A 13731-nucleotide genomic window follows, 5' to 3' on the forward strand; every position below is an offset into this window, starting at 1 on the left:
ACTCAACTTTCCTTTCAGACTGATCTTCGATACAGATTCTTCGACCTGGTGGATGTCATTCTTTTTGATTCTCGCCACTTCAAAATTGTGGATTCCACAGACTTTCGCCATTTGTGTGGGCGGGTCGAAAATTTGAATTACATTTGTTTCAGTTTGATATCACAGGAGTCTGCAATCAAAATATTCTCTGAGGACTAGAACTAGAGCAGATTGAGCTATATCGACAATAGGTGCCGATAACTATATCCGATAACTGTACAGGAAATCCATATACCTTATCCTAAAACTCTTTGAGAATCGCATATTAAAATGGAAAGCAAAGGGAAGGAAGGGAAGGGAAACTCCAGTCTCCCTTTTTGAAATATTCCTTTCACATTAATTAATTAAATTATAGTTTTATTTATTGAAATGTTTTAGTGCGAATATGGAAACAGAGATCGCAGCCTGGAACCCCTTGCCTACGCATACGTTGCCCGCTGCTTGGCGATCCAGTCCTTGAAGTGGGCCACATTCGCATAGACACCGGGAGTGTTGGGCCGGGCACAGCCATTGCCCCAGGACACGATGCCCACGAGCCGATTGTCGACGACCAGCGGGCCACCCGAGTCCCCCTGGCAGGCATCCTTCCCGCCCTCGGGCAGTCCGGCACAGAGCATTGCCTCGCTGATGGGTCGCCAGTAGTAGGTCTCCTGGCACTGGACGCTGTCCACGAGCGGAACCTGCACCTGCTTCAGCTTGTTGGAGGACAGGCCACCCTCTTGGGTGTAGCCCCAGCCGCTGACACTGGCCACTGCGCCCACTGGCGGCTGCTCTGTGGCTGCTGCAATCGCTTCAATCCTGCTGGCATCCGTCAGGGGCAGCGGCGGAGAGACGATCACCAGAGCAATGTCGTTATCCGTTGTGGTGGCATTGTAGTTCTCGTGAGGAATGAGTTTCTCCACGCGCACCACCACGCCGTCCATTCCAGCCCGGTTCTCGGTCCCGGCCACCACCATGAAGTTCTCCGCCTGCCGGTTGTACACGCAATGGGCAGCGGTCACAATTGTGCGGCTGTCGAGAACGCATCCGCCGCAGGACTGCGCATAGGCGCTGTTGGTGGAGCTGCGTTTGCGCAGCTGTACCACATATTTGGCAAAGTAGTTGGAGGTATCCACGCCGCCCACAATGCGGCCATCCAGCGGGTCTGCATCTACGGCGCAGATGCCCAGCAGAAAAAGGCCAGCGACGATTGCGGCTCGAGCGTTGTTCATTTCGTTGTTCGCAGAGTTACTAAATTCTTTGGAACGGATTGCTGCAATCAGCGAAAAGCTTTTGGAACTATCTTGAATTGGTCAATAAATTGGTGTTGGTATTGCCCCGATAAGATGGCAAATGGCAGAGTAATTGCTCATACGAGCAGAGCCTCACAGAGCCAAGGGCATGAGAAGACCATGGCTGACAAAGAGACTTCATGTGGGACGAATGATTGCCGATAATCTCTGCCAAGTAGCCGGTGAAACCATTTTGTCAGCTTTTCCTCACAATAAACAAAAACACTGACTAAGCTTCGGGGAGCTTTCTGGCTGATTTTTAATCTCTTACTGGAATAGAATTCGCTGCAACCCCTGAAAGTATACATAGTGCGAACAACAAATGAAATATCTACAAATTCTTGGCAGTCTCAACGATCCAAGCACGCAAAGTGGCTACATCGGCATAGACGCCGGGCAACAGATTCGAGGCACAGCCATAGCCCCAGGACACGATGCCCACGAGCCTGTTCTCGGCCACCAGCGGACCACCGGAGTCGCCCTGGCAGGCATCCTTCTTCTGCTCGTAGGCACATACCATGGAGTCGTAGATGATGTCGCCGTACTTGTACGCATCCGAGGCACACACCGTCCAGTCCACGATAAATACGACCACCGCCTGGAGTACCTTCGGCAAGGTCATGCACCAGAAGTAGCACTTGGAACCCCATCCAGTGACAATCGCCGGCGTGCCCGTGGCTGGCGTCTCTTTGGCCAGTTCTATGTAGCGGATATCTTCGGTCTCCTCAACGTCCTCGACCAGCTTCAAGATTCCCACATCAAACTCCATGGTGCTGGAGCTGTATTTCTCGTTGTAGGCCAGCTCCCGGACCGCCACCACCAGTCCCCCCTCATTGTACAGCGTGGAGCCCAGGCGGACATAGACCTTGGACGCCTTGCGGCCCTGCAGACAATGAGCCGCCGTCACCACGGTGTTCTTGTCGATCAAGCTGCCGCCACAGAAGTGGGAGCCGCGCTTTGTCTGCAGCGACACCTGATAGGGATGGGCCCGTATGGTGGTGTCCTCGCCGCCCACAATGCGACCCTCTCGCGCGAATGGATTGGGAGCGACGCTGACAGTGCCAGCCCAGGCAGTGCCCACAGCCAGGCAGGCCACCAATGCCACTAATCCGTGCATTCTGGGAAATAACTAAACTAACCCAATTGTTGGTCCCCACACTGCTATTTGTAGGCGTGATCCGATCTGGAGTGGTCCGCTTTGACATTATCGGGAATTAGCATCCCGGTGCCTGAAGACTCTTCAGCGTAATCCAGGCTGGCATAGCGTTATCGCCACGACTTCTTATCAGCCAAAGGCACCGCACGAAATCAGAACTGTTGCCGCATTTCGGAAGTACACACTTGGACACCTTTTATGGACTTATTGTCTTTCCATAAGAAATACTTTGATGGTTCATCGTCATGTGCCATAATGGGGCTTCACATCGTTTGAGTGATTGATTGCGAGTACTCGAATTTGTTGTGGCATTGCACACCTTAGTTTTTGCGTATCGGGGTTTACGATCAAATAGAGAACTTTTGCCCCCAATATATGCGAGTGAGTAGTGAGTATTTCCCATGAGGTCAGGTCACTCATGGACAAAGTTTGACGGCAGCAATAAGACATATTGCTACAAGGAAGTCATTACTTTAAGTCATTAACCTGAAAAGTAACCAAATTGGTGGCAAAGCGGAGATAGCCACCTATCCCCTATGTCTCTATCGTATTATTCTTTTTGAGCTGAATGACGCTCATCAAAGCACACCCTGGCGTTGTTGCAATCGTCAATCGTAAAAACAAAATAGGCACTTTAAATTAAATTGAAAATTATCTGATTGCCAAAAGCCTTTATAAACAATACTATCTGTGAAGCGTTCCCAGAATAAATGTGGAAATTTATATAATTATTAATCGGTCTAAGGGAACTTTCATTATCTGTATTTGATGAATATTTTTTTCGTCTGTTAAGATAGCCTTCTGGAGAACGATCTTTATACAGAATTTGCCATCAACTATCTTCTGAGTTTACTTTGAAATTTGATATGCCACAAGTTGAAATTAATAATAATATAACAAATAAATCTATATATGTATATAAAACGAGAAGGAACGTGTGAGTCGCTTCTTGGGACGGACTCTACTTTTATACCCGTACTCAGTAATCAGTATATACATTTTTCCGCTTATGATTTATGTAGAATTTTAAAAAATGTTACATTTTACATTTTTTGGCTACAACTTTTATATACATCTACAATGTATATTATACATGTACCATTAAGATTCTACATCTCCGGTAGCGGGCATGCGCGCACTGAACGAGGCAGAGTGTGCGAGCGAGAAAGATAATGAGTAGCGGGTCTCTGGCTAAAGTAGGCGGGGGAACCAACAGAAAATTAATTTCTTCATTGGCTGTAATTATGATCCGATCTGATTCAGATTCGGCAATCTGGTAGACATGAGCATTCTCTACGATACTGCGTTTTTAGTTTTATCGTATCTTTAAAATTGGGGGCGGAAGGTGGCGGGGCGAATTTTGAAATACACTTGTAACAGTGTGATATCACATGAGTCTGGAAACAAAATTTGGTTGCTCTACCTCTTATAGTCTCTGAGATCTAGGCGCTCATCAAGACGGACAGACAGACGGACAGACGGACGGACAGACGGACATGGCTATATTGACTCGGCTATTGATGCTGAACAAGAATATATATACTTATAGGGGTCGGAAACGTTTCCTTCTCTGCGTTGCACACATCCACTTTTACCACAAATCTAATATACCCCTTAACTCTTTTTGAGTACGGTTATAACGAATCCCTATTTCCCTTGGCCACGGCATCACGCGTGAACGGCTGGACCGATTTCGCCAATTCTTTTATTGTTGTGTTTCTTATTGTGAGGAGAAGGTTCTTCTTTAATAATATAGGGAAAATGTTGGTATTGTTGTATGAACTAGGCCTAGGAACTAGGCCAAACATTCGTTTGATTTTTTGTATGGAAAGTGTTACATAAATCAAAAAATAAAATCAGTCGGTTTAGAGTGGTTATAAATTTCAGATGAAATAATCTGTTTAGACCGATTTGGCTAATTGTTTAAAAATAGTTTAAAAGTGCTGAAAAAGTCGGAAAATTGTGCGGAAAGTGTTACATACATTTTTGATCTGTTTTGAAAATTGTTTTGTGTGAGTATTATCATCATTAATATATGTACACATATTAATAAAGGTGCTGCACAAGAAGATGGGTTTCAAATATGAATGAGGAAGAACGGCAATCCGTACGAGAGATAATAACATGAGGCATCCATATGCGTAGCGGGAGACGGTATGGGTCGATCAACTGAAGATGCCGGAAACGGGAATGGAATATTGTGTATTTTATACCCTCAAATTATTGCAAAATCAAATTTATGTTGAACTTATTATTCGACTCACTTCTCATCCATGCATGAAACGTGGCCGGGCACAGCTAGTAAATAAATAAAAATAAACAGAGTTATGCCAAACTTGCTATTTTTTATAGTCCAAATCAATCAATACCTATCGTTCCTCTCATGTTGTGGTTAATTAATCTTGATGTACCGATGACGCAGCTGTCCAGACAATCACTTAGCTTATCAATGGAAGATGGAGTGGAAAGCTGGCCACGCGATGCACTCAAGTATTGATTAGATACACCACTTGAGTGCTTACCGGCAGATGTTTACTCCATTCACCAGCACACTTAAGACCACGGAAATCAGTTAGAACCAACAACAACAACAAAAGCACCCCACACACATATGTATACCTAGTTATAGACAACCAATACCCATTATTCTGTCTGTATAAATATTTTTTGAAATGGGTATGGGTATATTTCTACTGGAATACAATATACCCCTGCACATTACGAATACCTCGTACTATAATGACTGACGAAAGTCAGTTAAAAGATAATCTCAGCGTTTGGTGTGATAGAAATCTGTGAGCAAAGACAACTTCCGCCTCAGGCACCCATTATCCTGATTCTTTCTCTAAGCATTCAAGACGAGTATGATAGTATAACCTTTGAGTTCCTTAGATCCCAAAAGAATGAGAGCTTCAAAATACATTGTTTGCATAACTTTATTGAATTAACCTAATGGAATACGTTTATTTATTCATTCATTCAATGGAATACTATTCATTTAGATCGAGTTGGCGGCGCTGATCACCCAGGAGCGGAGGACAGCAACATCGGCGTAGACTCCGGGGTAGTTGGCGTAGGCACAGCCATAGCCCCAGGACACAACACCAACGAGGACACCGCCGGAGACCAATGGGCCGCCGGAATCGCCCTGGCAGGCATCCTTGCCGCTGGCAGCAGCGCAGATCATGGTGGACCTGATCTCACTGCCATAACCGTAGGTGGAGGAAGCGCACTGCGACTGGCTAACGATTTTTACGTTCACGTACTGCAGGGTGGTGGGGATGGAGCTGGAGCCGGAGGACTGGGTGCCCCATCCAGAAACGGCGGCAGAGGCTCCATTGGCAGGGTTGTACGAGGCAAGGGCAATGGCCTTGATGTTAGAGCTTAAGGAAAGGGAGGAGCTCAGCCTTATGACGGCGATGTCGTTGACCATGGTGTTGGCATTGTATCCCTCGTGGTTCCTGAAGGAAGCAACCTTGACGACGGTGCCGCCGGAGCTCCAGTAGGTGGAACCGGCACGGACCTGCAGGGTCGAAGCGGACACGGACTGCAGGCAGTGAGCGGCTGTCACAATGATGTTGGAGGAGTAGACCGAGCCACCGCAGGAGTGGGAACCACTGCGCTGCAGGGAGATCTGCCAGGGGAAGCTGCTGATGGTGGTGGCGGAGCCTCCAACAATGCGGCCATCCAGCTGGGGCAGGAGACCCTCTGGGATGGTGCCTCCCAGGGCGCAGGCGACAGCAGACAACAAGATCACGAACTTCAGCATGTTGAGTGTTAAAAGCGAATGGTTGGTTACAAGACCCCCTTGGCCTTTTTATAGGCCTCATAGACATGCCGTTATCGGGGGAGTGGATCGATGAATCGGACTACAGCCACGAAGTGAAATGACGACACGGAATGTAAACAGACCAAAGCTATTTTGATTGCGCTTTATTGAAGTGTTTTCTGTCTAGGACCTAGACGATGAGAGCCTTACAGATCGTCGGCGGTCTTCTCGATCCACTCGTGGAAGTGGGCGACGTCAGCATACACGCCGGGATATCTATCATCGCCACAGCCATAGCCCCAGGAGACGACGCCGACCAGGCGGCTGCCGGAGACCAGAGGACCACCAGAATCGCCCTGGCAGGCATCCTTGTGCTCGGCGTAGGCGCAGATCATGGTATCCTTAATCTGGCTGCCATAGCTGAACTCGCTGGAGGCGCACTTCTCGCGATCAACGATCTTGAGGTCGACGGCCAGGAGATGGTCGGGAATGTCGCTGCCGCCGGATTCGGTGGTGCCCCAGCCGGAGACAACAGCCTTGGCTCCGTCGCGTGGGTTGGAGGTGGCAATGCGGACTTCCCTGATGCTCGTGCGGAAGCTCAGGTCGGACTCGATGCGGATGATGGCAATGTCGTTGACCATGGTCCTGGAGTCGTATCCCTCGTGGTTCCTGAAAGCACGCACCGAGTGCACGCTGCCGCCGGAGCGCCAGTAGGTGCTGCCCACGCGGACCTTCAGATCCTTGGCCTCAATCGACTGCAGGCAGTGAGCAGCAGTGATGACGATGTCGTGGGAGTAGATGGAGCCACCGCAGAAGTGGGATCCGCTGCGCTGCAGGGACACCTGGTAAGGGTGGGCCTCGATGCTGGTCTCATAGCCACCGACAATGCGGCCATCCAGCTGGGGCAGCAAGCCCTCGGGGATGGTTCCACCCAGGGCGCAGGCAATAGCCGACAGAAGTACCACAAATCTCAACATGTTTCGCTGTTGTATGACTACCAGGGGATTAGCCCTTGCTTATATAGTGTTCCAGGAACACAGATCAATAACTTGATTGACACCTATATCTCCACTCCGTAGATGCTGCGTCACTTTCGCGGAGAGTGTCGTCCGAAAGTCAATCATCTTATCACCTAATCAGCTTATCACCCACTGCCCACTCGAACAGGCTTTCCGTCCGTCTGCGGTTTGGTCAGATAGCAAAAGATAGGAATGGGCAAGCAGCCAAAACCCTATAAAAGCGGCTCGCAGCTCTACAGACAGCGTATTAATTTCGCAATATGTTGAAGTTCGTGATCTTGTTGTCTGCTGTCGCCTGCGCCCTGGGAGGCACCATCCCAGAGGGTCTCCTGCCCCAGCTGGATGGCCGCATTGTTGGAGGCTCCGCCACCACCATCAGCAGCTTCCCCTGGCAGATCTCCCTGCAGCGCAGTGGTTCCCACTCCTGCGGTGGCTCGGTCTACTCCTCCAACATCATTGTGACTGCCGCTCACTGCCTGCAGTCCGTGTCCGCTTCGACCCTGCAGGTCCGTGCCGGTTCCACCTACTGGAGCTCCGGCGGCACCGTCGTCAAGGTTGCTTCCTTCAGGAACCACGAGGGATACAATGCCAACACCATGGTCAACGACATCGCCATCATCAAGCTGAGCTCCTCCCTGGGCCTTAGCTCCACCATCAAGACCATCGGTCTGGCCAGCTCTGCTCCCGGTAATGGCGCTGCTGCTTCCGTCTCCGGCTGGGGCACCCAGTCCTCCGGCTCCAGCTCCATCCCCACTACCCTGCAGTACGTGAACGTGAACATCGTCAGCCAGTCGTCGTGCGCTTCCTCCAGCTACAGCTATGGTAGCCAGATCAAGTCCACCATGATCTGCGCCAAGGCAACCGGCAAGGATGCCTGCCAGGGTGATTCCGGCGGCCCATTGGTCTCCGGCGGTGTCCTCGTTGGTGTTGTGTCCTGGGGCTATGGCTGCGCCTTGTCCAACTACCCCGGAGTCTACGCCGATGTTGCTGTCCTCCGCTCCTGGGTGATCAACAACGCCAACTCGATCTAAGAACTTTGCGAAATTAAACAATACTTGAGCACATTTGATATCGTTTTATTATTGCTGTAGCCAGAAACATTTTCTTTGCGGAATCCTTTCAAATTTCTGAATCGAAGTTCCCTTAACAAGGACAGCCTTATTAATGGCTGGGAATAGGAGTACCTCTTAAGAGGTAAAGCCTTGAAGGTTTGAAAGCATTGATAACTTTAGTGATAGATGTATATGTCGTTTATCAAATATCATAGAGCTGTGTCATGACACTTTTTGTTATAATCACTTTCGTATCAGCTGTAAGCGAGAAGGAACGTTGTAAGTCGCTGCAGTTGCCGCGACTCTACTTTTATAGAGTCGCACTGTACAGGCAGAGTGTGTGAGGGAGAAAGAGGATGAGTTAGCAGTTCAGGGTTGGAAGAGGAAAGCTTAGCCACTGCAAATTAATTTCTTCATTCTGGCTATAACAATGATCGGCGATCTGGTAGAAATCGACATATTCGACGATTCTGCGTTTTCGGGTTTCTTGTACAATTTTTCGAAACTGTCGATGCCACAGATTTTTGTCCTTTGTTGGGGAGGAAGAGGGCTGGTCGAAATTTTGAAATACACTTATAACAGTGTGATATCAAATGAGTCTGGAAACAAAATTTGGTTGCTCTAGCTGTTATAGTCCATGAGAACTAGGCGCTCATCGGGACGGACAGACAGACATGGCTATATCGACTTTGCTACTGATACTGATCAAGAATATATAGACTTTTTGGGGTCGCAAACGTTTCCTTCTGTGAGTTGTGCACATCCACTTGAATCAAAAATCGAATACATATTCCCCTTAACTGTTCGAGTACCGGGTATGAAAAGATATGATGAAGAACCATTTAAAGTTCTTCCTTAAGTCCATTTAATCAATCAAATATATTAATCAGGCATAGTCTGGTGTTTTATATGAAATAGATGTGATTACCACTATCATACTCGTATGTATGCGAAATTCCTCGCAAGTTTTCAGTCAACTGCGTCATTCCGTTCTGCTTTATATAAATCTAAATACGGACTATCGCGCGAATATATTAGGCCACCACTGATTTTAGAATACACTCCCTCAAAAGATATACAGCTGTGTTCAATGAAATAGAAGAGGCCTAAGAGTTCGACTAAAAACTAAAGGCAGGAGGTATAAAGAAGTTTAAAACTCGGTAAGTTGGATGCTCTCTCACTATTGCATTTATTGTTTATTATTAATGTTTAACAATGCATAAATTCTAAAAGTTTAGAAACAGACTTGAAAGTTTTCAGAATTTTTAGAAGAAACAAATAATTTACGCACAGGGCAGGGTTTCCCACAAAGGCTTTCGTTTTTCTTAATCCAGAACTTTTCAGATCGATAAATGTGGAAATTATCATTTAATTTAATTTAATTGTAAAAGTAATCAGTTTCAATTTTATTAAGTAAAGGTTACATTCTGATAAACAAACAAAAACGAGAAGGAATGTGTGAGTCGCTTCTGGGGACGCGACTCTACTTATACCCGTACTCAGTCAGTCAATGTATATTATACATCTAACATGCAGATTCTATATGTACCATTTAGATTCTACATCTCCTCCGCTAGAGGGCTTTCGCGTACATAACGAGGCAGAGTGTGCGAGCGAGAAAGAGAATGAGTAGCGGGTCTCTGGCTGAAGTAGGCGGGGGAACCAACAGAAAATTAATTTCTTCATTGTGGCTATAATTATGATCCGATTTAATTCAGATTCGGCAGACTCTGGTAGATATGAGCATTCTCTACGATACTGCGTTTTTAGTTTTATCGTATCTTTAAAATTGTGCCTGCCACAGATTTTCGTCTTTTGTTGGGGCGTAAGGGGGCGGGGCGAAATTTTGAAATACACTTGTAGCAGTGATATATCACATGAGTCTGGAAAACAAATTTGGTTTCTCTAGCTCTTATAGTCTCTGAGATCTTGGCCCTCATGCTGATGAAGAATATATCTACTTTATGAAGTCTGAAACGATTCCTTCTTTGCGTTGCACACATCCACCTTTATCACAAATCTAATATACCCCTTAACTCTTTTTTGAGTACAGGTATAAAAATGAATATACTGACTGAGTATAAGTAGAGTCGCGTCCCCAGAAGCGACTCACACGTTCCTTCTCGTTGTTTTTAGATTTTTCCCCAACATAGAATTAATTATTTCATGGGCGCTGCGATCGTTATTGCAGGGCTTCACGACGAAACCACTAACCATACAGTATGGTTAGTGACGAAACTCATATGAAACTGAAATTGAAGGGTAAGGCAGACAGCTCAACAGACATAATGCAACACTAAAGAAAAAAAAAATACACGAACAAAGGGATGACAACTCTAACTCTTTTTAATATAGATTCTATATACATTGACGAATATTATTCACTTTTAAAAAATGTATTTTTATTGAAAAGATTTCTGAATAGTAATAATACAAAAATTGGCAAAAAATTTACACCATTTCTCACATCCTAGGGTTGTCATGAATCATGGATTGCCAAAATTGCATTTTTGACAAAAGGTAAACAATTTTTTTTTTTTAATATTAGCGGTATTTTTTTTTATCTTTTCGAATATTTTGTAATCAAAAATCTTTTCATAAATTTTTTGACTTTATGCCAAAAAAAAAATCGACTTTGGGGCTTTGCAATGGTCAGTTAAACATAGAAAATACAACAAAGATTACACTACCCGACAAAATCAAACTTATTGAAGAGATAATTAAAACTTTGGTTTTATTGAAATATGATTAGGTAGACGCGACAAGATCCAATTTGTGTGGACCTGCATTTGTGAGAATATAAAGGAAACATTTGACCTGAATAGGTATTTTTTCATTTTTTAGGTTTGGTTAACGAATTTTAGCTCCAAAGTCTCTCCATAGATTTTAATGAGTGATACCTTAAACGACGCCAAATTAATGCACCTATACACAAACAAATAGAGGACGACTTTTCCTGAGTTTTTAAAGTCAAAATTTCGTAAAAATAACCGCACAAAAATAATAATTTTTGCATTTCAATGCTTTATATTTCCCAGACTGTAAGCTGAAATCACAAAGTGTTTGGGCTTCTAGCTGTTTTAATTATCTTTTCAAAATAGCAAAGTTCTTACAACCAGACGTAAGATACTAGAGTTATGTGAAAAAAAGAAGCGCTACCTCTGAAAAAAGCTTTAAAAAAAATACCAGTTTTCAAAAATTCTTTAAAAAAAAGTTCTGCCATAGAAAAAAAAATATCATCAAACCATTCCTAAGCCCCAAATCTTTAAGAAAAAGTTGGTTTTTTTCCTTGAGGAAAAATCGTGTCGGGTAGTGTTACTTGTCCAGGATATAACGATTTTTCTGACACGGTGGGACAGACTTATTGGCTCAAATAGCCGCTATGGTTCTACTCACAGCCTAAATGAGGTCAGAGAAAAGGCCTAAAAGTTCAAGATTAACGTAATTTGAATTGAATTGGTCTTAAAATAGATTTGACCTTGATAGCATAAGTGTCAAAGGAATACAAGTGGAAAAATAGATTGTAATTACGGCCTAGGCTACGGAAAGATTCATGGTCAGAGTAGTTAGAAATACAGAGTTGAAGATGAAACGGAAGACTGATGGGGGCGGTTGATTCTACCTCACCAGAGAGAAGTTTGTGGATAAAAAGAATTCACAAGACGGGACATATTTCGAAGGATCCCAATTTAGTCCGATATTTTTGATATTTTATATTTATATTTTTGGTATTGAGGAGATCAGACGCAGGAGCCATATTCTAAGATAGGCCGGACAAGAGAGATATAAAGTAATTTAGTTGACCACATTTTGTTATTTTAAATAGCGGCTATATGCGAATTTAAGCATAAATTAGGTACAAAGATGATGCCCACGTTGTAAGGAAATACTATTGATAAGGTCATCATTTGGAAATGTTGAGAGGAAGGAAGTTTCTTAGCCCAATCAACTATATGAAGTAGATATGGTCAGATAGACTCCAGTTGTATGTTTGGCGTTCACAGAAATCGGATTACCACCCAAATTCTCGAAAAACATACCGTTGGGCATGCTGGGTTGAGCCTTATGGGCCCAGCACATATGAACTAGCAGCGGATTATTGTAAACTCGTTTGTATAAAATGTTTATGTAGGCATGCTGGAGAATCCATTACATTCCCATTCCATTTAGAAAATGCCTCTCTAAAGGATCTTTCAACAGGACAATGATTCGAAACTCCCAAGAAAGCTCCCCAGGAATTGGATTGCATCCATCATTCATTGAATCTTATCCTCATAGAAATCTTATGGGGTAACGTCAAATGCATTAATCAAGTGCAAATCCGTCAACGAGAGCAAAGTTTTGGTAACTGGATTGATGATTATTGGCCCAAATCCTATTGAAGCGTTGGCAGGACCTTGTTTACCCATGCCAGGCGGGAGTAAGACCTTTCAAACCTAAACAAGACTCAGGTTCAACGTATTGAATGGAAATGTAACGAATTTTCTTCGGTTTTCTAATGCTTAAATTCCAGGCTTCCAAACAGGCACAAAAACACATGGGTGACTTGAAATGTCTCAAAAAAATTTTTGAAAATGCTTTATTGAAGTGTCTCGGACCTAGACGATGAGAGCCTTACAGATCGTCGGCGGTCTTCTCGATCCACTCGTGGAAGTGGGCGACGTCAGCATACACGCCGGGATATCTATCATCGCCACAGCCATAGCCCCAGGAGACGACGCCGACCAGGCGGCTGCCGGAGACCAGAGGACCACCAGAATCGCCCTGGCAGGCATCTTTGTGCTCGGCGTAGGCGCAGATCATGGTATCCTTAATCTGGCTTCCATAGCTGAACTCGCTGGAGGCGCACTTCTCGCGATCAACGATCTTGAGGTCGACGGCCAGGAGATGGTCGGGAATGTCGCTGCCGCCGGATTCGGTGGTGCCCCAGCCGGAGACAACAGCCTTGGCTCCGTCGCGTGGGTTGGAGGTGGCAATGCGGACTTCCCTGATGCTCGTGCGGAAGCTCAGGTCGGACTCGATGCGGATGATGGCAATGTCGTTGACCATGGTCCTGGAGTCGTATCCCTCGTGGTTCCTGAAAGCACGCACCGAGTGCACGCTGCCGCCGGAGCGCCAGTAGGTGCTGCCCACGCGGACCTTCAGATCCTTGGCCTCAATCGACTGCAGGCAGTGAGCAGCAGTGATGACGATGTCGTGGGAGTAGATGGAGCCACCGCAGAAGTGGGATCCGCTGCGCTGCAGGGACACCTGGTAAGGGTGGGCCTCGATGCTGGTCTCATAGCCACCGACAATGCGGCCATCCAGCTGGGGCAGCAAGCCCTCGGGGATGGTTCCACCCAGGGCGCAGGCAATAGCCGACAGAAGTACCACAAATCTCAACATGTTTCGCTGTTGTATGACTACCAGGGGATTAGCCCTTGCT

The 13731-nt window shown here is 45.7% G+C and overlaps 6 protein-coding genes across 6 annotated transcripts; 1 reads left to right on the top strand and 5 right to left on the bottom strand.

The window, feature by feature from the left end:
- Window positions 1-375: 375 nt before the first annotated feature.
- On the bottom strand, window positions 376-1281 carry LOC111075578 (trypsin eta). Its single transcript, XM_041594283.1, has one exon. It carries the CDS (start codon window positions 1248-1250, stop codon window positions 459-461), a length of 792 nt encoding a protein of 263 aa, XP_041450217.1. The 5' UTR covers window positions 1251-1281; the 3' UTR covers window positions 376-458.
- A 264-nt stretch (window positions 1282-1545) lies between these two features.
- On the bottom strand, window positions 1546-2449 carry LOC111075579 (trypsin theta). Its single transcript, XM_022368941.2, has one exon. The coding sequence runs from the start codon at window positions 2425-2427 to the stop codon at window positions 1642-1644; it is 786 nt and encodes a 261-aa protein (XP_022224633.2). The 5' UTR covers window positions 2428-2449; the 3' UTR covers window positions 1546-1641.
- A 2935-nt stretch (window positions 2450-5384) lies between these two features.
- LOC111075622 (trypsin alpha) lies at window positions 5385-6260 on the bottom strand. The gene has a single exon (XM_022369051.2). It carries the CDS (start codon window positions 6233-6235, stop codon window positions 5465-5467), a length of 771 nt encoding a protein of 256 aa, XP_022224743.2. The 5' UTR covers window positions 6236-6260; the 3' UTR covers window positions 5385-5464.
- Window positions 6261-6384: 124 nt separating this feature from the next.
- Window positions 6385-7240, bottom strand: LOC111075625 (trypsin epsilon). Its single transcript, XM_022369055.2, has one exon. The coding sequence runs from the start codon at window positions 7210-7212 to the stop codon at window positions 6442-6444; it is 771 nt and encodes a 256-aa protein (XP_022224747.1). The 5' UTR covers window positions 7213-7240; the 3' UTR covers window positions 6385-6441.
- Window positions 6385-13720, bottom strand: LOC111075620 (trypsin epsilon). Its single transcript, XM_022369048.2, has 2 exons — window positions 12905-13720; window positions 6385-6425 (listed from the first exon to the last, which is right to left on the bottom strand). Exon 1 carries the CDS (start codon window positions 13689-13691, stop codon window positions 12921-12923), a length of 771 nt encoding a protein of 256 aa, XP_022224740.1. The 5' UTR covers window positions 13692-13720; the 3' UTR covers window positions 6385-6425; window positions 12905-12920.
- LOC111082116 (trypsin alpha-like) lies at window positions 7489-8318 on the top strand. The gene has a single exon (XM_022378300.2). It carries the CDS (start codon window positions 7515-7517, stop codon window positions 8283-8285), a length of 771 nt encoding a protein of 256 aa, XP_022233992.1. The 5' UTR covers window positions 7489-7514; the 3' UTR covers window positions 8286-8318.
- Window positions 13721-13731: the final 11 nt, after the last annotated feature.

This window comes from Drosophila obscura, unplaced genomic scaffold (assembly GCF_018151105.1).
Source record: "Drosophila obscura isolate BZ-5 IFL unplaced genomic scaffold, ASM1815110v1 contig_25, whole genome shotgun sequence".
Taxonomy (NCBI): domain Eukaryota; kingdom Metazoa; phylum Arthropoda; class Insecta; order Diptera; family Drosophilidae; genus Drosophila; species Drosophila obscura.